Source organism: Natator depressus, chromosome 3 (genome assembly GCF_965152275.1).
Source record: "Natator depressus isolate rNatDep1 chromosome 3, rNatDep2.hap1, whole genome shotgun sequence".
In the NCBI taxonomy this organism is placed as follows: domain Eukaryota; kingdom Metazoa; phylum Chordata; order Testudines; family Cheloniidae; genus Natator; species Natator depressus.
The window spans coordinates 99,207,605-99,232,352 of NC_134236.1; the positions used below are offsets into that span (position 1 = coordinate 99,207,605).

General features: G+C 43.5%; 1 protein-coding gene and 1 long non-coding RNA gene across 2 annotated transcripts in view; one reads left to right on the forward strand and one right to left on the reverse strand.

Moving 5' to 3' along the window:
* LAMA2 (laminin subunit alpha 2) overlaps positions 1 to 24,748 on the forward strand; it is a 472,624-nt gene that overhangs the window by 250,050 nt on the left and 197,826 nt on the right. The window contains exon 13 of the mRNA XM_074948401.1: positions 24,490 to 24,591. Within this exon, the coding sequence (XP_074804502.1) occupies positions 24,490 to 24,591 (102 nt within the window). The remainder of the gene's footprint in view (positions 1 to 24,489; positions 24,592 to 24,748) is intronic.
* LOC141984897 (uncharacterized) overlaps positions 1 to 24,748 on the reverse strand; it is an 82,280-nt gene that overhangs the window by 15,502 nt on the left and 42,030 nt on the right. Inside the window, exons 2-3 of the long non-coding RNA XR_012638836.1 lie at positions 17,569 to 17,725; positions 15,678 to 15,756 (exon numbers count right to left, since the gene is read on the reverse strand). This is a non-coding gene — a long non-coding RNA (uncharacterized LOC141984897). The remainder of the gene's footprint in view (positions 1 to 15,677; positions 15,757 to 17,568; positions 17,726 to 24,748) is intronic.

The window sequence follows — 24,748 nt, forward strand, 5'->3', positions numbered from 1 at the left end:
CAGGAGATGGCCAAGGCAGGAATACTCCATAGGGGGCTTCATTTACTGATGGAGCTTCATTTATACTCTGAAACAGCTTTCCTGAATTTGACCCATTAGCAACTTGTTCAGTTAACTTTTTTAAAGAGTTGAAATGTGCCATATCGAAATTTAACTTTTTCATCTCAGAACTAGTGTCAGTGAGTTATGGTAAATGGTGACATGTTTATACCATTTTATGTTTGTTTCATATTTTATGGTTTGTTTTTACTGCTTATTCTTTTGATGTATGGCCCTTACAGGTCTCCATAATATAGTGAGGTACTAAATAAGAATACATTTAATAAAAGTGAGTCACTGAAATGGGAAGTACTGGACTTCTCAGAGTCCTATGTGATGTTGTAGAGAGGAGAGAAACCTGCATTCAAATTGGTGGCTCTCTTCTTACAAAACCTCCCACTTTGTTTTTAAGGGAAAACATATTTAAAGCTAACGTAGGGAACTTCTAATGGACAATGTATATTCTCTGTCAGAATAATTTACAAGATGGATGCTGTAATTACATGAGTCTTGTCAACTGGATACATTAATCATAATAAATAATAATTTATATTTATGCATTCCTTTTAATGAATGATCCCCAAGTTCAAACTACCATATATAGTCGTGAATCACGTGTGCATCCATTTTGGGGTTCGTATGCAGCAGCACATAGCAATATTACAAAACAGCTTAGAGCAGAGAGATAAGAATAACCATTTCCAATTAACTGTACAGAAGGAAATTAGATAAGTACTATAATTAGTATTTATTTATACTGCAGTAGTGGCTAGGAGCTCCAGTCATGAACCCTTGTGCTCGGTGGTGTACAGACACAGATCAAAACATGGCCCCTGCCCCAAAGAGCTTACAATCTAAGTAGATAAAATGTAGTTACACAAAATGGAATTTAGTCAGTATTTGCATTTACTCATGCAAAAACTGACTTTACCTCTCTGCTAAACATGATTGTTCGGGACCTTGGTTTCACATTTCATGCTAAAGTTCATATCTCCAGCTGTATCACATGTATATATTGATTGCCCCCAAAGGCAATAACAAGTCTGAGGACAATCTGTACAATCAAAGGTACTATTTTCACCCATCTTTTAAACTATTGTCCCGAGACAGTCACTATTTGTTTCATTACCCCTTGCTTTTTTTGTTTGTTTTGTTTTTATGAGAGATGACAAAGTCAGAGCTTGCAGTGGGATGGCTGCAGGCAAGAAACCTGCCAAACTACAGAAATATGGGTTTTCTTAAGTTTTGGGGAAAAAATTGCATATTTTTGGTTTTAGCCAGAATCTTCATGCAAGAGTACAGGGATGGTAGGTCAGCTCTTGTCATTTGAAACAGGGGAGTTGGATGTAGACACAGACATTCTTATTTTATTTTAATATTACAGGAAGGCATTAGTTGATCTATCGGCCATAATTATGACTTTGGCCACTTGAGGTCTATGGCTCAGGAACCGATAAGTAAACATTTGGTCAGTGAGATTTAGAATTGTTTTCAGTTATATATCTGTTGGCAGTTTCAAGACCAGCAGTAAAGTTGTGTGTAGTTTTCATTTGGAAATGTTTGCTGAGGATATACTGTTTGGAACCAAAGACGAGACTCAGAGTGGATAACCAAATTGCTGAGTTTGATTTGCATCACCATTGGTCGTCTATAACCTCTCCAACACTAAAAGAAAAAGTGGTACTTTATCCAACCCTACCTCTCCCCAGCCCACTCCACCCCCACTAAATTATTGTTCATTAAGGGAATAGCAGCTGTTGCGAAAATCTACTCAGCAGCTGGTGAGCTTGTATTAGTTTTTTTTGCAGTCTAACTACATTCAGACAGGGAATAGGGGTTTGGATAATATTTGTAATTCTGATGAAGCACTTAGTAGATTTTTTTAATAGCCCTTCATGATGAGGGCCTGGCATATTCTATAGCCGGGTCACATCTGTTGGCATTTTTTTTGCCAGACTTGGGTGGCTTCCAAAGTCTAACTCAGACTGTTTGTCACCGCAGTACTAGAGGATGTGAGTATATTGTATATGAATTATCTCCACCTAGCCAATATCGGCATAATATATGGTTTAGTTTGGATGTTAAGAACAAGTTTGAGGCCTTGATCTAACTGCAAGCAATGTGTGGGAGTAGTGTGTAGGAAGGACACAACCATGTAAGGTATTTTTAGTTATGTGCGAAGCAGCTAACAATAGGGGTATAATAGTGATCTTACACTCTGCATATTTCAAGAGATCATCATTGGCAGAGAGGATCTCTGTCACAGGGAATAGGCTGATGAGATGGACTGGAATCCCTACTCCAAATAAGAGAATATGGTAATGAGAAGCAGGAGTGGTGGCTGTGCTTTGTACATTTATAGTACATGCATTTACAGCAAGATGCACATTTTCAGTACCCAACAAACAGTACAGGGTTTGATACTGCTACCCTTATATAACCCATGCTTCTGTCACTGTTCCTTTGAAACAGCAGTAGTCAGTTTTGTTTTTTGCCAGAAGAGTGGAGCACCTCTCCACTGACTCCAGCTAGTCTGGGACGAGTAGGTAAACAAAGGGCAAAAAGTTCACAAACTCTCAAAGCACGTTTAATAGGACATCTCCAAGAGTGGAGGCCAATATTACAGGAAGGCATTAGTTGATCTATCGGCCATAATTATGACTTATGGCTCTGGGAAGAAGGATAAAGGAGTTGGAGGCGCAAGTGGTCTTCTCGTCCATCCTCCCCGTGGAAGGAAAAGGCCTGGGTAGGGACCGTCGAATCGTGGAAGTCAACGAATGGCTACGCAGGTGGTGTCGGAGAGAAGGCTTTGGATTCTTTGACCATGGGATGGTGTTCCATGAAGGAGGAGTGCTGGGCAGAGACGGGCTCCATCTTACGAAGAGAGGGAAGAGCATCTTTGCCAGCAGGCTGGCTAACCTAGTGAGGAGGGCTTTAAACTAGGTTCACCGGGGGAAGGAGACCAAAGCCCTGAGGTAAGTGGGAAAGCGGGATACCGGGAGGAAGCACAGGCAGGAATGTCTGTGAGGGGAGGGCTCCTGCCTCATACTGGGAATGAGGGGCGATCAACAGGTTATCTCAAGTGCTTATATACAAATGCACAAAGCCTTGGAAACAAGCAGGGAGAACTGGAGGTCCTGGTGATGTCAAGGAACTATGACGTGATTGGAATAACAGAGACTTGGTGGGATAACTCACATGACTGGAGTACAGTCATGGATGGTTATAAACTGTTCAGGAAGGACAGGCAGGGCAGAAAAGGTGGGGGAGTAGCACTGTATGTAAGGGAGCAGTATGACTGCTCAGAGCTCCGGTACGAAACTGTGGAAAAACCTGAGTGTCTCTGGATTAAGTTTAGAAGTGTGTGCAACAAGAGTGATGTAGTGGTGGGAGTCTGCTATAGACCACCGGACCAGGGGGATGAGGTGGATGAGGCTTTCTTCCGGCAACTCACGGAAGCTACTAGATCGCATGCCCTGATTCTCATGGGTGACTTTAATTTTCCTGATATCTGCTGGGAGAGCAATACAGCGGTGCATAGACAATCCAGGAAGTTTTTGGAAAGCGTAGGGGACAATTTTCTGGCGCAAGTGCTAGGGGAGCCAACTAGGGGGGGCGCTTTTCTTGACCTGCTGCTCACAAACCGGGTAGAATTAGTGGGGGAAGCAAAAGTGGATGGGAATCTGGGAGGCAGTGACCATGAGTTGGTTGAGTTCAGGATCCTGACGCAGGGAAGAAAGGTAAGCAGCAGGATACGGACCCTGGACTTCAGGAAAGCAGACTTCGACTCCCTCAGGGAACGGATGGGTAGGATCCCCTGGGGGACTATCATGAAGGGGAAGGGAGTCCAGGAGAGCTGGCTGTATTTCAAGGAATCCCTGTTGAGGTTACAGGGACAAACCATCCCGATGAGTCGAAAGAATAGTAAACATGGCAAGCGACCAGCTTGGCTTAATGGTGAAATCCTAGCGGATCTTAAACATAAAAAAGAAGCTTACAAGAAGTGGAAGGTTGGACATATGACCAGGGAAGAGTATAAAAATATTGCTCGGGCATGTAGGAAAGATATCAGGAGGGCCAAATCGCACCTGGAGCTGCAGCTAGCAAGAGATGTCAAGAGTAACAAGAAGGGTTTCTTCAGGTATGTTGGCAACAAGAAGAAAGCCAAGGAAAGTGTGGGCCCCTTACTGAATGAGGGAGGCAACCTAGTGACAGAGGATGTGGAAAAAGCTAATGTACTCAATGCTTTTTTTGCCTCTGTTTTCACTAACAAGGTCAGCTCCCAGACTGCTGCGCTGGGCATCACAGAATGGGGAAGAGATGGCCAGCCCTCTGTGGAGATAGAGGTGGTTAGGGACTATTTAGAAAAGCTGGACGTGCACAAGTCCATGGGGCCGGACGAGTTACATCCGAGAGTGCTGAAGGAATTGGCGGCTGTGATTGCAGAGCCCTTGGCCATTATCTTTGAAAACTCGTGGCGAACGGGGGAAGTCCCGGATGACTGGAAAAAGGCTAATGTAGTGCCAATCTTTAAAAAAGGGAAGAAGGAGGATCCTGGGAACTACAGGCCAGTCAGCCTCACCTCAGTCCCTGGAAAAATCATGGAGCAGGTCCTCAAAGAATCAATCCTGAAGCACTTACATGAGAGGAAAGTGATCAGGAACAGTCAGCATGGATTCACCAAGGGAAGGTCATGCCTGACTAATCTAATCGCCTTTTATGATGAGATTACTGGTTCTGTGGATGAAGGGAAAGCAGTGGATGTATTGTTTCTTGACTTTAGCAAAGCTTTTGACACGGTCTCCCACAGTATTCTTGTCAGCAAGTTAAGGAAGTATGGGCTAGATGAATGCACTATAAGGTGGGTAGAAAGCTGGCTAGATTGTCGGGCTCAACGGGTAGTGATCAATGGCTCCATGTCTAGTTGGCAGCCGGTGTCAAGTGGAGTGCCCCAGGGGTCGGTCCTGGGGCCGGTTTTGTTCAATATCTTCATAAATGATCTGGAGGATGGTGTGGATTGCACTCTCAGCAAATTTGCAGATGATACTAAACTGGGAGGAGTGGTAGATACGCTGGAGGGGAGGGATAGGATACAGAAGGACCTAGACAAATTGGAGGATTGGGCCAAAAGAAATCTGATGAGGTTCAATAAGGATAAGTGCAGGGTCCTGCACTTAGGATGGAAGAATCCAATGCACCGCTACAGACTAGGGACCGAATGGCTAGGCAGCAGTTCTGCGGAAAAGGACCTAGGGGTGACAGTGGACGAGAAGCTGGATATGAGTCAACAGTGTGCCCTTGTTGCCAAGAAGGCCAATGGCATTTTGGGATGTATAAGTAGGGGCATAGCGAGCAGATCGAGGGATGTGATCGTTCCCCTCTATTCGACACTGGTGAGGCCTCATCTGGAGTACTGTGTCCAGTTTTGGGCCCCACACTACAAGAAGGATGTGGATAAATTGGAGAGAGTCCAGCGAAGGGCAACAAAAATGATTAGGGGTCTAGAGCACATGACTTATGAAGAGAGGCTGAGGGAGCTGGGATTGTTTAGTCTGCAGAAGAGAAGAATGAGGGGGGATTTGATAGCTGCTTTCAACTACCTGAAAGGGGGTTCCAAAGAGGATGGCTCTAGACTGTTCTCAATGGTAGCAGATGACAGAACGAGGAGTAATGGTCTCAAGTTGCAATGGGGGAGGTTTAGATTGGATATTAGGAAAAACTTTTTCACTAAGAGGGTGGTGAAACACTGGAATGCGTTACCTAGGGAGGTGGTAGAATCTCCTTCCTTAGAGGTTTTTAAGGTCAGGCTTGACAAAGCCCTGGCTGGGATGATTTAACTGGGAATTGGTCCTGCTTCGAGCAGGGGGGTTGGACTAGATGACCTTCTGGGGTCCCTTCCAACCCTGATATTCTATGATTCTATGAATTCCATTCCCAAGTATGTCAGAAAAAAAGGCACCAAACTCAGTTAATTCATCAAGATCCAGAGGGAGGCAGTCATACTAGAGGAGATGGGAGGGGAAGATCACTACCCTGAGGGTTGATGCTTAAGGCCTGCTTTTTTACTAACTGCAGGAATATGCTGGAGCCAAACTTAATTAGGGATTCCCTGTTAAGAATTGTTGTTATTAGATGTTTAAGAATACTGTCTTATGTGTGTTTGAGATGTATGTTTTATGTGTGTGTATGGGTAGAGTTGCCAACTTTCTACTCGCACAAAACTGAACACCCTTGCCACACCCCTGCCCCGCCCCTCCCCTGAGCCCTGCTTCTTCTCGGAGGCCCCACCCCTACTCACTCCATCCCCCTCTGTCGCTCACTCTCCCCACCCTCACTCACTCGCTTATTTTCACCAGGCTGGCTTAGGAGGCTGGGGTGCAGGGGGGGTCGGGACTCTGGATGGGGGTGCAGGCTCCAGGGTGGGGCCAGAAATGAGGAGTTCAGGGTGCGGGAGGTGGCTTCGGGCTGAGGCAGGGGGTTGTGGTGTGGGAGGGGCTCTGGGCTGAGGGTGTCAGTTCTGGGGTGGGGCCAGAAATGAGGGGTTCAGGATGCAGGAGGGAGCTGTGGGCTGGGGCAGGGCATTGGGGGAGAGAAGGGGGAGGGCTCTGGCTGGGGGTGCAGGCTCTGAAGTGGGGTTGGTTATGAGGGGTTTGGGGTGCAGGAGGGTGCTCCGGGCTGAGACCGAGGGGTTCAAGGGTGGGAGGGGGATCAGGACTGGGGCAGGGGTTGGAGTGTGGGAGGGGGGGAAGGTGTGCAGGCTCCTGGCAGCGCTTACTTCAGGCAGCTTCCGGAAGCAGCAGCATGTTCCCCCTCTAGCTTCTACGCGGAGGCGTGGCCAGGCCACTCTGCGCTACCCCATCTGCAGGTGCCGTCCCTGCAGATCCCATTGGCTGTGGCTCCTCGAAGCAGTGGCATGACCCCCCTCTGGCTCCTACGGGCAGCCAGGGGCCTTGTCAAGGTTCCTTCCCCACACTCTGAACTCTAGGGTACAGATGTGGGAACCTGCATGAAAGACCCCCTAAGCTTATTCTTACCAGCTTAGGTTGGTACGCTGCCACCACCAAGTGATTTAATAAAGAATCCGGGAAGAGCCCACTTGGAGACATCTTCCCCCAAAATATCCCCCCAAGCCCTTACACCCCCTTTCCTGGGGAGGCTTGAGAATAAACACATTGAGCACAAACCCCTTGGATTTTTAAGACCCCAAAAAACAATCAGATTCTTAAAAATCAGAACTTTATTAGAAGAACAAAAAAGATAAGAGAACAATTCTGTAAGATCAGAATGGAAGATAATCTTACAGGGTAATCAGATTCAAAACATAGAGAATCCCTCTAGGCAAAACCTTAAGTTACAAAAAGATACAAAAACAGGAATACATATTTTCTCCAGCACAGTAAATTTGCAAGCCAAAACAAAGAAAACCTAACGCATTTTCTAGCTAGATTACTTACTAACTTTACAGGAGTTGAAGGGCTTGCATCCTTGATCTGTTCCCAGCAAAGGTCTCACACAGACAGACAAAAAACCTTTTTCCCCCCCCTCCAGATTTGAAAGTATCTTGTCCCCTCATTGGTCATTTTGGGTCAGGTGCCAGCAAGGTTACCTTAGTTTCTTAACCCTTTACAGGTGAAAGGATTTTGCCTCTGGCCAGGAGGGATTTTATAGCACTCTATACAGAAAGGTGGTTACCCTTCCCTTTTATCAGGCCTCTGCACAGTGCCCTCACCCCAAGCACCAGCTTTCAGCTCCCATTGACCGGGAGCCACCATTGACTTAGCCCCGCTGTGCCACCGACCGGACTTTTAACGGCCCGATCAGCGGTGCTGACCGGAGCCACCAGGGTCCCTTTTTGACCAGGTGTTCTGGTAGAAAACCAGACACCCAGTGACCCTATGTATGTGGGGAGAGGGGCATGGAACTCCTGCTCAGAAATCTTGAGTTAGTTCAGGCAGATCCAGAGAGAGACAGCCATGCTGGAAGCAAGGTGAAAATCTCTGCCCTAAGAGCTAATGCTCACAGGTCTGCTTTTACTAATTGTAGGAAAGCGATAACCACAAAGAGAAGGGTACTGTCACATTCAAAGAACTGAGTTCTTGCTGCTTGTTCAGCTCAGTGTGGTGACATTGATGTCAAATCACTTGTGTAAGTTCTCAATGAATGGGATATACAGCCTGTATACCTTCTGGTACTGAAGAAATCTGTGTGTTTGATATTATAATTATTATTATTCATTTGTTTTGTTTGCACAGTATTTGCTGTATTGCTGTAATGATAAGATTGTGTTTAGATTTATGAGGAGTCTTAGTTAACCAAACCTACTCGGATTTGGTCCAGCTGCTCCTCCGGACAGAGGGGCAGCCAGGCCAAATCTGAGTGAGGGGTGTTGTGACCTGGTGCAGGGGGTTGTGGAGCCCCTGAGATCTGGAAATGGGCTGGCCAGGCCAAATCTGAGGGGCATGCAACAGGCCACAACGCCCAGTGTGGGGAGCTGGGCCCCACTCTGTGGAACAGGAGCTACTGCTACAGGGTGAGCGCACTCTCCAATCTACTCTTCTCCGCTCCCGGGTTCTCTGCTCCCCGCCAGGTAGGGAGAATTGTGTTTGCCTAGGGCCCCATAACCCATCTAGAACCTTCCTGTGACCCACTGGTGGGTCGGGACGCTTGGGAAACTACTATAATACATGTCTGGTTCCACTGATTTCAATGGAACTACTTGCAGAGAAAGTTATTACGCAGCAAGAATAAAGGTGGCAGAATGGAGACCACAGTAATCAGGACTGAGAAAATGGTGTCCTCCAAATCCTCTCTTCCTAATAAATGAGATAATGTACTCAGATGGTAAAAAAATTTCTCTCAAAGTTCCATTACATCACTGTACACTTTGATGCTGTATTAAATGTGTATTCCATACAATAAATTGTTGAACTTTATTTAGACAAGTGAGTCTTTTTTTTTTACTTCCAATGAATGATGTAGCCTGATTCATTTAAGAGTAGCTCGGAAGTAGGACTGTGACTTGGTAATGTTTATACAGTATTTCAATAAAAGTGAGATTGGGCTGGATTTATATGTATAATTTAGAAAATCCTCAGATAATAAACTTTTTATTGTATTACTTAATCTTTTCCATTGAAAGATTTCTCATTATGGCAGATATATTGAATTGAAAGAAAGATGTAAGATGGATTTTTAATTTATGTGTATTGCATATGACAAGCTGTCCATTTCAAATGTAAGGTGCCCAATTGATACAAGAATTTTGATAGTCTTGTTTAAGATAGTAAGCAGCACAGACCACAGCTCAAGTGGCTGGGCCTCAAATCTTCTACAGCACGAAGTAAGAATAGATGGGACCTGAAGACCCCTACACACGTGCTGCATATATTAGTATTACTGATGTACTCATATTAGAGTAGCACTAATTATGTGTCTGGCACTGTCCAAACATATAATAAGACACCAGAGCAACGGTTAGGGGACTGGTGATGGGAAATGGAGCCTTTTATCTGTCCAGTTTGTCTTGCTTGGTCTGAAGAGACTGAATGATGGGTTTCTGTGACCTGTGTCAAGAGGGCTGTTGATCTCTTCCCATTTCCTAGTATACACAAAGCCACCGCTATGGTTGGGACCCCAATAGGCACTCTTATAAACCAGGCTATGATTGAACAAGTACAGAAACTAGACCAGTGGTTTTCAACCTGCTTACCATTGTGGGCCGCATGTGCAGCTCTCTGTGTGCTATGTGGGCCGCATCCACACAATATATATACCAGCTGTACAGCTACACAAAAGCAGGTTTAGTATTTGATATGTGACAGCAATATGATTCAAACTGACACAGTACCTTTCCTTTCAGCACTGGCAAATGTCTACAAAGTGCATCTGAAATTAGCAAAATAAGTCAAAACATTAACTGTTAAAATTAACTAATTCACTGTAAGGGTGGCAGGGCATAGTGTATTGCCACCCTCACTTCCGCACTGCTGCTGGCGGCGAAGCTGGGCTGAGAGCCTGGAGAGAGCAGCTGCAGAGCCTGCCTACAAAAACTGGGAGCCCTGTTCAGTGCAAGGTGCCCCCTCAGCCAGCTCCCCATGCATCCAGCCCCCCATCCAAGGACAGTGACCCAGTATCTATCCCCGCCCACCCACCAGGGACTGCCCTCAGCCTCTTCTTAGACTGCCGCCCCAGCCAGGGAATGCCCCACCATCACTCAACCCCCCTGTGACTGTCCTCCTGCTCCCTGCATCCAGACTCCCCCCCCCCAACACTGGGCTGGCACAACCCCCCGCTCGGGACAGCCCCCTCCAGCATCCAGTCCCCCACCCAGGGACTGGCCCCCAGCAACTGCCCCCAGGCTCCCCCCCATGACTGCCCCCTAGTACTCAACCTCCCCTCCCCCTGCATCCAGGGACTGTGTCCCAGTATCTAACCCCCAATCCAGGGACTGTGCCCAGCCACCAGTCCCCACACCTAGAGTCTGTCCCTCATGCACCAGCTGCACCCCCTCTCTGCAGCCCTAGCCCCCTGCAACCCCTCCACTCACCCCAGCCCCTGTGCCCTCTTCCCCACACCTGCTGGTCTCCTACCTCAGCTGCACATAGCTAAGCCCTGCAGCCCACCCTGCCCATCTGCCGCTGCGGTCCTAGTGCCAGGGAGCCCACTCCAGCCAGGGTCAATGGACCCGTGATCCTGTGGGGAGGAGGAGCACTGAGCATCCTGGCCTCCTGCCAATGCTGCTGGGCCTGATTCTGCCAAGGGAAAAGGTGGGGGCTGACGCTTGGCCCGATCCTGCGCTGCCCCATTTTTGCATCCCACCCACCCCCTGTCAGCTCTGCACCTGGTGCAGGTGCCCCTCCTACTCCTAGTTACTTCCCTGAGGATGTCTCATGAGCTGCAGCTGTGTGCTGGTTGGGCCGCAGGTTGAGAACCACTGAACTAGACTATCCTTAGGGACATGGCCAAGGCACATAAGAGGTGTTGTGAAGGAACTCTGATTTGCTGTTCTTTCTCTGTGAATAGAAGATATAATTCTCTTAGGTTGGCAGTTGCCTTTCACCAGCTACATTCATTCAAAAAGAGAAGAGAAAAGCAGAAGAAGAAACAGATTCCGTGGCTTTTTTACTTTCACTGCCAGGAAGCAGCAAAACATTCAGGGGTCTTGTGAATCCTTGAAGCTATTGTCCTTTATCTAGTATCAATGTGCACTGTGTAAAAAGGCTTATTTAATGAGTTTGTGAGAAATTGTTATCTAGATTTGCCATGAAACTCTTTTGAGTAGAACAGAGTGGATGTGATGTTCTTTATAATTGATGTTTACCCTCCCTAACATAGAACCTTGGTATGGCAGAACTAGTTCTGATAAAATGAATACCCACCCAACAAAATCACTATTGAAGTTTGGAAGGGTTAATTGTACATCTGAACTGCCTGAACTTCCAGGCCTGCCTATGGACTGGAAGTGAAATATTAAAATACAACGAGCGTACAGCATAATATTTCTGACATGATTTCAAAAAAGAAGTAATGGAAATCCTTTGACTTCCTGAACTCATGAGATTTCCAGTCTGATTTGCTGATCAAAGAGGTATGTTCAGGTAAACTGAAGGTGGCTACTAAATGGCAATTTTTAATCAGGCTAAATTAGTCTAAGTAGTTTGTCTTGTAGAAAACCACTGACAGATTTGACAAGAGCTTCAGGACCAGGGAGTATAGTAGTAGGTCTACAATCTATACTAAGGGTATGTGTACATTACCAGCTGGATTGGCGGGCAGCGATCGATCCAGCGGAGACTGATTTATCGCGTCTAGTCTAGACGCGATAAATCGGCCTCCGAGCGCTCTCCCATTGACTCCTGTACTCCACCGCCGCGAGAGGTGCAGGCGGAGTCGACGAGGGAGCGGCAGCAGTCGACTCACTGCGGTGAAGACATCACAGTAAGTCGATCTAAGTATGTTGACTTCAGCTACGTTATTCATGTAGCTGAAGTTGCGTAACTTAGATCAATCCATCCCCCACCCCAGTGTAGACTAGGGCTATGGAAGTGTATTCCTTAAGAACACAGTTCTGAAACTTTTCTGGCTGTTCCAATGACTGTTCTGGAGTATTATGTTGAATGAATGTAGGTGATTTTAATGTACAATTCAGCTTGTGCAGTTATAGAATTATTAAGTATTCAGAGTATACCTAAATAGTAAGCCTGTATAAGACTAAGGGCTGGAAATGTCTTTTGTTGTGCACTGTTATGGCACCCAACAGACCGATTGGTGGTGATTGGAGGTGGACTCCATTGCACAATATAAAGACTACCTTCCTAGGAAAAATATTTATGGGAGGCAAAAACTCTAAACAGTGAGAAAAAAGTGAATCGGAACTATACAGTTATTCAAACAGAGCCTGGCATTACTGCTGTCCCCTTTATCTGAAACATTAATACAAACTCTCGGCAAACTTTATGTATGCTACTTAAATTCAAGTCCTATCTAAGATAGTGGAGACTAGATAATGTCTTTCCTAACAAAATGCAACTTGAATAGATCTAAAACAGTGAGGACCCCATTGGAATTTCTTTCTTGTCCCTTCCCCCACTCCACATACACGCACACCAAATGCAACACTCAGAGTGAATCAACCATTCCAAACTAAATTTCCTTAGGAGTTTGCAGTCTGTATTTGTTTTTTGTTTTTTTTAAAAAAACGTTAATCCAGACCCGAGCTGGATTAATGCTGGAATGTTACCTTACACATAGCAAGTAAACTCAGGACAAACAGATGTTTGGACATTCCCAACTGTGAATCCTGCGCTCAGTAAACCCACCCGAGGCACATACATAAACTCTTTGTACTTACATCCATCTGTTAAAATGGCATGCTGTCCAGTCACCACTTGTCAAACCCCATCACTATAGCATAGGTGCCAGTCAATTATAGGTTGAGTAAACAGCCTATGGAACACTCTGAGTGCTGTTATTTTTGTGAGGATTTCTTCCTCACTGCCACCATTGCTGTACTGGCATCAGATGTCTCTATATTTGCTAATACCTATGTCTAAAAAATAAATACATACCTGAAGAGTGGATAAAAGTGAGACAATCCAAATAATGTGGATTGTATATAATGTGGTTTCAGTATCTCCCGGCATTGTGTGTAAAGAAAATCTAGTGGCAGATACTGCCACCAGTATGCTGACAGAACCCACAGAGTACTGAACAAGTTGTCAGGTGTCATAACTTGGGATCATAACAAATGATGCGAAGTTCATAGGCATAAAGTGGGGGAAAAATCTTAGTAGGCAACACTTTCTCTTTGCATGCTCAGTTAGTGTCAAATGGTTGGTGTGGGACACCTTCCAAACATTGGTTTGCTGGAAGCAATTTGCAGAAACTCCTGATTAGAACATTCTTCCGAATAATATATTGATGGTAGCAGAAATACTGTTGCTTCTTACATAGTCTAAGTCTACCATGCAAAATGTGTTATCTAGTCAAATTTTTAAATCTTGCTAATGGATACAAATTGTTAAATAATATCTCTAACCATTGAGAAAACACATGTAAATGCTGCTTTGATGACTAATTTGGTTTCTGATTGTCTAAAACAAAGGACCAATTTGGCTTTGGCAGCTACAAAAATAGAGGTTGGGGTCAGTGTCAGTAAAAGTGAACATAGGTATTTTCAACTGAATGCATCCGATGAAGTGAGCTGTAGCTCACGAAAGCTTATGCTCAAATAAATTTGTTAGTTTCTGTGGTGCCACAAGTCCTCCTTTTCTTTTCATAGATCTTTTAGTAGCTTATTTGATATCTCTCATTCATTATATTTTATATCTGTGTAATGGCACCAATGCCAATGGAATGTATGTGTAATAGTCATGGAATCACTGATATTAGAAATGGAAAAGACCTGTTGGGTCATTCTGTCCACCCTTCTGCCAGTATGCACTTCTACCTCAGAGTGTATTCATTGCATTTCTAAAACCTTGTACTGTACGTAGTGAAATCCCTGAATATATAGCATGGCTCCACTTCCCTGCAGTAATTTCTTTCTGCTTTTTCAAGTATCATACTCTCTTGGATTAGGTCAGAGATTAAAGCCTCTCTGAAAGAAATCCATTCGGAGGCAGGAGTTTTACTACTAAATGCACCACTGCACTCATGGGCAAGGTATATACGTTTTATATTCAACATTACTATTATCAGTGCTTTTACTAAGAGGTTTTGGAATCTCTTTTGTGTCTTCCTAGTTCGTTTTCACTACCAGCAACAAAAGAAACTTTATAGAACTGACCTGAAACATCTTTCTGTAGAAAGAAGTGAAAGTGATGCACCATATGTTAAAACCTTTTAATGTGTGTGTTTTAAATGTATATAACGTTTGCTAAAGATTACAGTCAGAGTTACAGGGCTAGTTACACCTCTGTCTCCCTTCTGGTCTCTCTGAGTTCTCTCCTTCAAACATTAGGTCTTGTGCCCTGACCTATCTCAGGGTGGAAAGTTGCAATTCTCCCTCTGTTAGACCAGGATCTGCAAACAACCCCCTGTCTATGCTAGCTTATTACTGTGCAGGTCTGGCTGGACACCTGTGTTTCTTCCCTTTGGGAGTCATCACAAACTCCTGAAGGGAAGAAGCACAGGTGTTCAGTACATAGTGATATAGTGAACAGCAGCCTTCTTAAAACAAACGAGTTTATTAGCAAACAGAACAAAGCATTAAAGAAAATTATTTCAAAACAACGAACAGCTGACACTCATATCTAAACTCATTTAATCTTGTGGTTCATTACGAGCTCATCTAGATGGGCTTCCCTTTGAGTTGCAGAAACAGAACAGACCCAGTTTACATTCTTTACCCAATTACTACATATCTCAATGGATTTTCTTATAGAGCCTACATGTGAAGTCTTCTTTTAGCCAGCGACTGTTTTTTTCCCCCCCAGATAGCCAGGCAGACCGTCTCAGATAATGTCCCTATGATGGCTACTCCATTGTTTGGCAATTAGACCTGTTCACCCTTCATGGCCTGTATGACACTCTGGGGTGCAATCCAGACCAGTGAGGGTCTATCTCACACCTGTCCTGCAACCTGGGGTGCCTCAAAATGCTTTGCTGATGAGTCCAATCTGTGCAACTTGGGCTCCTCACAAACAGCCAAACAGCATGCAGGTTACACCCTGAGTGTGTATAGCCACAACCCTGGTCAGCAACGGTGACCCCAGCAGCCTGTTAGCAAACACCAGCCACACTCTAGCTTCCAGCAGCCTTGGTTACTAGGCTACTTGGTTACTACTTGCAAGGTGACTCCAACACACTCTCAGTCCTGGATTTCCCCCCCAAAACATACGTTTTGCGCTGTCTAGCCCTTTCCTGGATAATCCAGATATGTTAGGTCCATTGCCCCTCTTAGGGAATCAATGTACAACAGTGTGCTACCGTAAATGGATTTACCCACACTGCTCACAACACTGGATTACTTTTGGTCCAAGAATAAAACAAGTTTATTTAACTACAAAGAAATAGGTTTTAAGTGAGTACAAGTATAAGGCACTAAAAGTCAGAAATGGTCACGAGAAAAATAAAGATAAAATGCATCCTAATACTAAACTTAACAAACTAGACTTGGTTCAAGGTGACATTCTTACCACAGGTTCCCAGTAACACTGTTGACCACGTTTCAGGTCAGGATCTCCTCCCAAAGTCCATAGGCTGTTTCTTTTTTTTCTTAAGTGAAAGAGAGAGATGGATAGGGAGAGATAACTTGAGTGGTTTTGCCCCTCACTTTTATAGTTCAGTCACCCTATGTATGTGTGCAACTGATTGTTCCTTCCTAAGTGGAGTACTTTACATCTGTCCTTATTGAATTTCATCCTATTTACTTCAGATCATTTCTCCAGTTTGTCTAGATCATTTTGAATTTTAATCCTATCCTCCAAAACACTTGCAACCCCTCGCAGCTTGGTATCGTCCGCAAACTTTATAAGTGTACTCTCTATGCCATTATCTAAATCATTGATGAAGATATTGAACAGAACTGGATCTAGAACTGATCCCTGCAGGACCCCACTCGTTATGCCCTACCAGCATGACTGTGAACCACTGATAACTATTCCCTGGGAACAATTTTCCAACCAGTTATGCACCCACCCTATAATAGCTTTGTCAGGGTTCCCTCCACATTCTGAACTCTAGGGTACAGATGTGGGGACCCGCATGAAAGAGCCTCGAAGCTTATTTCTACCAGCTTAGGGTAAAACTTCCCCAAGGCACAAACTCTTTGCCCTTGGAGGGTAAGCTGCCACCACCGAGTGATTTAACAATGAATAAGGGAAAGGACCACTTAGAGTTCCTGTTTCCCTCAAAATATCCCCCCAAGCCCTTACACCCCCTTTCCTGGGCAGGCTCGAGAATAATTTCCTAATCAATTGGTTACAAAGTGGTCACAGACCCAAATCCCTGGGTCTTAGGACATAGAGAAATCAGTCAGGCTCTTAAAAGAAACAGAACTTTATTAGAAAGAAAAACGGTAAAAGAAGCACCTCTGTAAAATTAGAAGGGAAGCTAATCTTACAGGGCAATCAGATTTAAAACACAGAGGATTTCCCTCTGGGCAAAAACTTTAAAGTTACAAAAATAAAACCAGGAATACACCTTTCTCTCAGCACAGAGAAAATCACAAGCCAAAACAAAAGTAAACTAACGCATTTCCTTGCTAGTACTTACTAATTCTAATGGAGTTGGATTGCTTGCTTTCTTGATCTCTCTCTGGCAAGCACACAGAACAGACAAACAAAAGCCTCCCCTCCCCCAGATTTGAAAGTATCTTGTCCCCTTATTGGTCCTTTTGGTCAGGTGCCAGCCAGGTTACCTGAGCTTCTTAACCCTTTACAGGTAAAAGGATATTGTGCCTCTGGCCAGGAGGGATTTTATAGTACTGTATACAGGAAGGTTGTTACCCTTCCCTTTATATTTATGACAAGCTTCATCTAGGTTGTATTTCCCGAGTTTGTTTAAGAGAAGGTCATGCAAGACCGTATCAAAAGCCTTACTAAAGTCAAGATATACCACATCTACCACTTCCCTCCTACCCACAAGGCTTGTTACCCTGTCAAAGAAAGCTATCAGGTTGGTTTGACATGATTTGTTCTTGACAAATCCATGCTGACTGTTATTTATCACCTTATTATCTTTTAGGTGTTTGCGAATTGATTGCTTAATTATTTGCTCCATTATCTTTCTGGGTATAGAAGTTAAGCTGCCTGGTTTTTGGGGTGCATTTGGTCACAGCTTTCAATCACTGGCCTTTTGATAGTGGGGGAACTGTGCTGAAATTGTCTTCTCCCCCTGACATTCCTACACACCACCTCAAAAATCCTGTAAAACAATTTGGAGGCTGGGTCCATATTAACCACCAAGAGCCCTCCTCCCCCATCCATTATATTTATCTTCAGGTTTGGTAGTGTTTTCATTAGTTGTATCATGCATAGTAAAGCTTCACATTAAAATACATAAATATCACAGGAAAATTTGAGTTACCAAGCCAGCTCCAACGAATGGTCTACCTCAGGTCCACCGAACAGGTTTTCTGTTTGAATAATAGCCCAAATCCTGCTTTCCTTCTGTATTTCATAATTAGGCAAAACTCCTATTGACTTCAGTGGCATTGATGGAAGTTTACCTTATGATTAAAATACTAGACAGAAAATAAAAATATCACTTAGTATGTTATTCTATGAAATGTAAAAATATTTTATCTTTAATACTCTTAAAATCATTGTTGCCGTAGCTAACTAAAATATGTCATGTCAGTATTTGCAGTATTCCCTATATTATTAAAGGAAAATTGAGAGATCCAGAGTTGTCCTACTTTGGGTTGAGGCTTGTCTATATTCAGATATTTTTGAATAACATTAGATTCAAAAAGTTTATTATTCTACTGAGGTATTTCCTTTTCACTTGCTCTGACTTGAAGGTGTATTAGAAATAGTAGGGCTCTCCTTCTAAAACTTCAAGTCAATAACAAAGTATCCTCAGCTAAAAAAAAAGTATCAAAAGGATAAAAATATATCAAAGATCTGGACAAAAGAGAAAACCGAGGAGAGTATAAATGTAAAACACTAGCTCCATAGGTCGTAAATATGGAAGATAGGACACCTCTATTTAAAGTTTTTTAGTTTATGGATCAAAATTCAATGTCACTCATTTTTTCCTGAATAAATGCTACTAAAAAACTACAGTATTTCTTAACATTTCCTTACAGAGTGAGCCTGTCTGAAACATTAAACAGTCACACACAAAATATTTTTCAGTTGCAATATAACTTAGGGCATGATCCTACAACCTGCTGAGCAATTCCTGGAATGCTGAGCACTCTCTGTTTATCTTGAATTCAGTGCGATTTTAGTGAGCTTGCAGGATGGAGCCTTAACTCATCATCTGGCACAGACAGAAGAAGAAAGATTATAGGGTTCTTTTGTAGAAAAGTTTTCTTCTTGCTTAATCATTCCCTTCTCTATTCCCCTTTCTTATTCTTTCCATAATTTTTTTTTAAGAAGATACTTCGTGATCTCACAGCTATACCAACTTTGGCATTACCATACATATGGGAAAATCTGCCTGCCTCATTAAATCCCTGATGCAGTGTGTTGCATATGTACCATATGATTACTGGTGACATCAGGTTATATTGCACAATAATGGGTAAAGTTACTTGTAAATATGTTGTTTCTTCCCCTCCAGGCTGAATTAAGACAAGTGCACATGGAAAGCAGATTCTTGTGTTTTTGTTTTATTTTAATTGGCTAAACTTGATACACATGATAATGAAAGACTTGCAGTACTAGCTACCTTCAGGCACAGTGTGGACTGGTGCTGTGTGGCCTTCTTCTACAGAGCTTAGGTACAGCACCTGAATGCTGACTAGCTTCATTCCTCTTATTTCTGTCCTTGAGTCGCTCTTCAGCAAAGACTGGAAATCATGTCAAATCATACTAACCTGTGATTTGTGCTATTGATATGCATATAGTACCCAATACTTGCCAACATTTGGAAAATATAAGGAGAGAAATAAGGATGCTTCTTTTTACCTCTGTTGATGATATACATGGGGATATATATAAGAGCTTTTTTGCAGGGATGTAGTGGGATTAGTGAAAATGTTGCTAAAATACTTGTTCTTCCCATGGCTTCTAACTTGTTGGGATCCCCATGGTTCTATTCTGTTATCCCTCCTGTTCAGTGTGTATGTAGAGTATTGTTGCTGAGGGAAAAAATGAGATGATACGATATGCAGTGCCAGGAATATGTGGATGGCACTTGGTTGTACATCTCCTTTTGTTGAATCTGGCTTCTCTAGTCTGCTCTGTTAACAGAATGTAACAGAGAACATAAGAACAGCCATACTGGGTGAGACCCAAGGTCCATCTAGCCCAGTATCCTGTCTTCTGACAGTGGCCAATGCCAGGTGTCCTGGAGAGAATGAACAGAACAGGTAATCATCAAATGATCCATTCCCTGTCACTCATTCCCAGCCTCTGGCAAACAGAGGCGAGGGACACCATAGGTAGGGCTATGTTTAGTCCAGATAAGATGGTAGTCATTCTGCTGTGTAGGGAGAAATGGGGAGGTCTTGCTCCATCATTTGTTGTATCTGCATTCTCTGATGGGCCCCAGTCAATCAAAACTCTTAACGTTAAGAGCATGAGTAGTTCCATTCATGCTTACATGGTTTTCTAGATCATGGCCATAGTTGCAGCAACTTGTCATGCCTATCATCATCTAGGTTTCCCCAGGAAGCTGTGGCCCTTCCACTCAGATGCAGACTGCTACAAGAGCTGGTCAGAAAATTTTGAAATTTCATGAAAAATGGTGATAAGAATTCTGTGGGGAAAAAAATACCAAAAAGTTCTTACCAATTTTTAAAGCAACGTTGCTTGCCTCAGTGATTCTTGCATTTGTCACCATCAAGATAGACTATGACATTGTGTTGTACTTGGTGTTAAAAAGAATGCAGAAGATGACCCTTGAAAGAGGACTTAGACTCTTCAGATGATGCAGAGTGCAGCAGTTCTGCTGAATGTTGAGTTGGGTTTATGTGAATATTTTTCACTAGTACTCCAAGCCATGCTTAATTTGTACCTGGGTGAAAGCACTTGCAGACCCAGAAAATAAAATTTCCACAGCTCAAGCTGGGTCTTGGAGGGGCACACGTTTCAACCCTGCCAGGGGGTGGGGGGAACGAATTCCTTCTGATTGGCTGCTTTCACCAATTCCCTCCCCTAAGGAGACAAAGTCATTTCACAGGAGGGGAAGAAGGAGCCCCAACAGTTGCTGGAGGTGCAGAGGTGACGTGCGGGTTGGGGGGTGGAGCAGGGTCAGAACAGATGTGGGGTCAGAATTGATAAGGGGCATCGGGAAGAACTGATGGCGAGCTGGGGATGTTAGATGGGGTGGAATCTGAGTTACTACAGAGAATTCTTTCCTGGGTATCTGGCTGGTGAATCTTGCCCATATGCTCAGGGTTTAGCAGATCGCCATATTTGGGGTCGGGAAGGAATTTTCCTCCAGGGCAGATTAGAAGAAGCCCTGGAGTTTTTTCACCTTCCTCTGTAGCATGGGGCACGGGTCACTTGCTGGAGGATTCTCTGCTTCTTGAAGTCTTTAAACGATTTGAGGACTTCAGTAGCTCAGACATAGGTGAGAGGTTTTTCGCAGGAGTGGGTGGGTGAGATTCTGTGGCCTGCGTTGTGCAGGAGGTCAGACTAGATGATCAAAATGGTCCCTTCTGACCTTAATATCTATGAATCTATGAACAGATGTGGGGGTAAAATTGATAGGTGGCGGATGGACAGGCAGGTGTGGTATTGCTCTCATTTCTGTAGAAAATGATAGGGCCCTCCCACTTCTTTCAGACCACATTAAGTGCTGGCTCCATGCTCTTCTCAACCTTCCTGTTCACTTCCACATACAATTTAAAAAGTGTTGGTTGCAAAATATTTAGAATCCCTAATGGTCTAGGATCCAAATTTGTGAGAAATTCCCTACCATCCTGTGTCCTGCTGCAGAAGTTAAGATCTGCTGTGTTTCTCCTGCTGACTGGATCTGGAACTTAATTGTTTAAGATCACTGGTAGGTCATTCTCAGTTGAGAGTAATCAATAGGAGGATGGGAGGAGGTATGGCCTAGCCAAGTTATAAATGTAGAGGCCTCATGAGAGCAGAGAAAGCCCATGACAGAGTGAGTGACAGCGAGCATAGCAACTGAGTGAGCTGCCAAGGTAAGGAGAGTTTAACTCTAAGGGGAGGAGTCTGAGGGATTTAACAATTAGAAAGGCACCAAATTCCCAAGAAAAGTAACTGATGGAATAAAGAGAACCCAATACACTTCACAAATATCCTCTAAGCTTAGGCTGAATAAAAAAGCTGATAGAACACCAGTATCAGAGGGTGGGGGCTACCCAATTTATGGCACTAAGTGTAACATGTATGATTACCTGCCTCGCAGGCAGATGGTGTATGTGTGCATGCAACTCAAAGCCTTCAGAGACAGAGTACGGGCCCTGGAGGCAAAGGGAGACAGAGAGGTACGCAGAGGACATACAGCAGTCCCACCTCTTGTCCAACAGTGCTGTACTATTAAGGAGGATGAAATTCTGGGCAGGAGACCATGAAGCTGGATTGGAGGGAAATGATCCCATAGTTGGGAAGCATCTTCTAGATAATGTCATGGTATCCTCTCGCACTGAAGATATCCCTCTTGGGGGGCGGGGGGGGGAAGAATTCCAATTATTAGGAAGACACGGGCAATAGCAGAGGAGGAGTCAATTTTTTAGAAGTACAGATAGTTGGGTTTGTGATGACCAGGAGAACCACAGGGTAAATTGCTTGACAGGTAAGAAGGTAGCAGAATTGCCCTGTTCTGTACATTTCCCCCTGAGGCTGTGGTATGGGCCACGGTCAGAGAGAGGATAATGGGCTAGATGGACCTGGTCAGACTCAGTATGGGAATTCTTATGTTCTTATGAGGCATATTTGTTTATGCAGCACAGTGATTGCAGGACTACAGTTTATGAATTTAAACTGATAGTCTCAAAGTGACTATTTTATGTCATGAAATTTTAAATGTGTTATTAAATTGCCCAGATGTTATGATGGTAGTTCATAAAAAATTCCAGAATAAAAAACAGAACTGCCCTTCCTAAATTAAGATAGTTGACATCAGACAAAGATGAGATCACCACATTCATTTTTACCCAGGACTTAAATTTTAACTAAACCTAGGTTGCAACAGAGGAAGGCTAGTACATTCAAAAACAATGGCAGATGTAGGTGATAACTTCTATCATATTGTGAGACTTCAGTTGTATTGTTAACCACTTCAGTATTACATAGAATACCAGGTAAAATACACTTCCAGAGCTGACCAAAGTACCTCATAAGTGCCACTTTGAAACATCAGAGAGACATGGTGGGTGAGGTAATATCTTTTATTGGACCAACTTCTGTCGGTGAGAGAGACATTACTTGGTCCAATAAAATATATTATCTCACCCACATTTTCTCTCTATTATCCTGGGGCCAAAAGGCAGCTACAACAACACTACCTACAACTTTGAAACATTGGCATTCCTGTGCTACCATTATGGTGGCATTTAAAGAAACTCTTCTAACTCTTCTAAGCTGTGATGGCACCATGCGTGGATGGGGTGACCACTGAGAATTTACATTGCATTCATGTGTTCATTATCTGTGCTAGCTAAAAAGGGACAGGTCAACTAGAGAAAATACGAACTGACCTCATTCAGGCCCTTTCTGAGATTAACTAGACAACTAGACTAAATAAGAGCTGACCTGGTTTAGACCCTTTCTGAGGTTGAATAAAGCTCGAGTATCTTTGCTTTCCTATTGCTTTTCATTCTCCTAATTCCCTACAGGCTCAGTCAGGACTAGAAGCAGAAGTGCCAAAGCACTGCATTAGAGGCTAGGGATTTTTTTTAGGTGTTTTTGGTGTCACCAGAGGCTACAGGTAGTTTTATAGACCCAGCCGGTCTGGATAACATTTGGATACACATCCAAACTTTTGGTTGCTTATGAATCCTGGGAGACTCTTGTAGTTTTCACATGGCTACTAACTATAAAGCCTAAATCCACAGATTTTTATACTTCCATATGTTATCTAAAAGGAGCTGATTGCTGCATCTTAAATAAGGAGATTGATTTTTCTTCCTCCCTTCTTTTTAAAATACAGTGCACAGGAAAATATGAGCATCCTTTGCTTTCTGTTACATGTGTGCAAACATGTCGTGTAACACATCCAGTATGATGAATGATAGAATACAGCACATTGTTCCCTTGGATCAGCCTTGAGAATAATTATACTGTTCTCCTTCCTGCAGAATACCCACAGGACTTCTCTGTGGTCAGCAACATGGATTGGAAGGGCAGGGAGTTTGTTGTTGTAGGTTGTTCATCTCAGAGGAGATGTTACACTGGAATACAAAACAGACTTTTTTGTATTTTTTTTAAAAAACTGCTTTTTTAACAGTTTTTGGTGGAAAGCAAACCTGCTGTATTTGCAGTAAACTCAGTCATTCATGACAGTAGTTTTGATTCCTGTCCTAAAAATGATCTATACATGTTGTGATTTTTCTCCGGAAAGTTATTGTCAGGGCCCTGAATTTGGGTGCAAAAACAGATTCGGAAAAATATACTGAAATGAGATATGACCTGAGGTTATTAGCCTCTTATTATGGAGAGTGACTCAGGCTGAGGTAAAGAACATACCATTGCTTTGTTTGACTGCATGAGGACAGACTATTACGTTCCTCTATTTTCGATTACAATTGATATGAAAGCAAAACTTTTTTCCTTTATGCCAGTTTGCCTTATGGGTATATTTTGCATCAGAATAGGAGATGTTGTATCCATTATTAATTATTATTATTGTTGCTTATTATTTGTATTATGGTAGTGCCTAGCAGTCCTAGTCTTGGATCAGGGGGACCCCGTTATGCGAGGTGTTGTACAAAACACTGGTTGGTTGATTCTTAAGGAGGCAAGGACCAGATGGGGGCTAAAGTAGCTGAAACACATTCAAAACCTATCTTTGAAACAGCCCTTAGCCTTCTACAATGCAGATTGAAGGGAGATGTATTTGCACAGATTTCAAAGCTGTTTCTGAGGAACTGCTGCTGCTTGGTTTTACTGTATTTGGGGTGATTTGCAACCTTTGCCTGGCACTGGGGAAAATATTAGTAGGTGAGAGTGAGTCCACTCATGCTTGGGGCAGGGAGGGAATGGTTCATGAGGACTTCCTGCTTAAGGCACTAGATCATCCACAACTCCTTTCACAACACTGGAAATCCGTTTCCTGGAAATACTGTCATAGGAAAAGAGTAACCCAGAATGGTTAAAGGCACGTTTCCTATCATGTAATAAGCATCATTCTGCTTTATTATAGATAACAGCTGCTGGAGGGCATCTGAAGTTTACCATCTCCTATGACCTCACAGGGCAGGAAGAAGCTGTTCAAACAATACTGCAATCTGATATCATCATAGAGGTAAAGTATTTTCATTTCCAGTGACTAACTTTTGTCCATCTCTTCCGTGAACACTGAAGGCTAATAGCATCCAAAAGTGAGCAGGCAAAACTGACATGTAAAGGTGTGTCTGCGGCCAGTTTACAGCAACCAATAAGGATCAGAGCTTAATGACTAA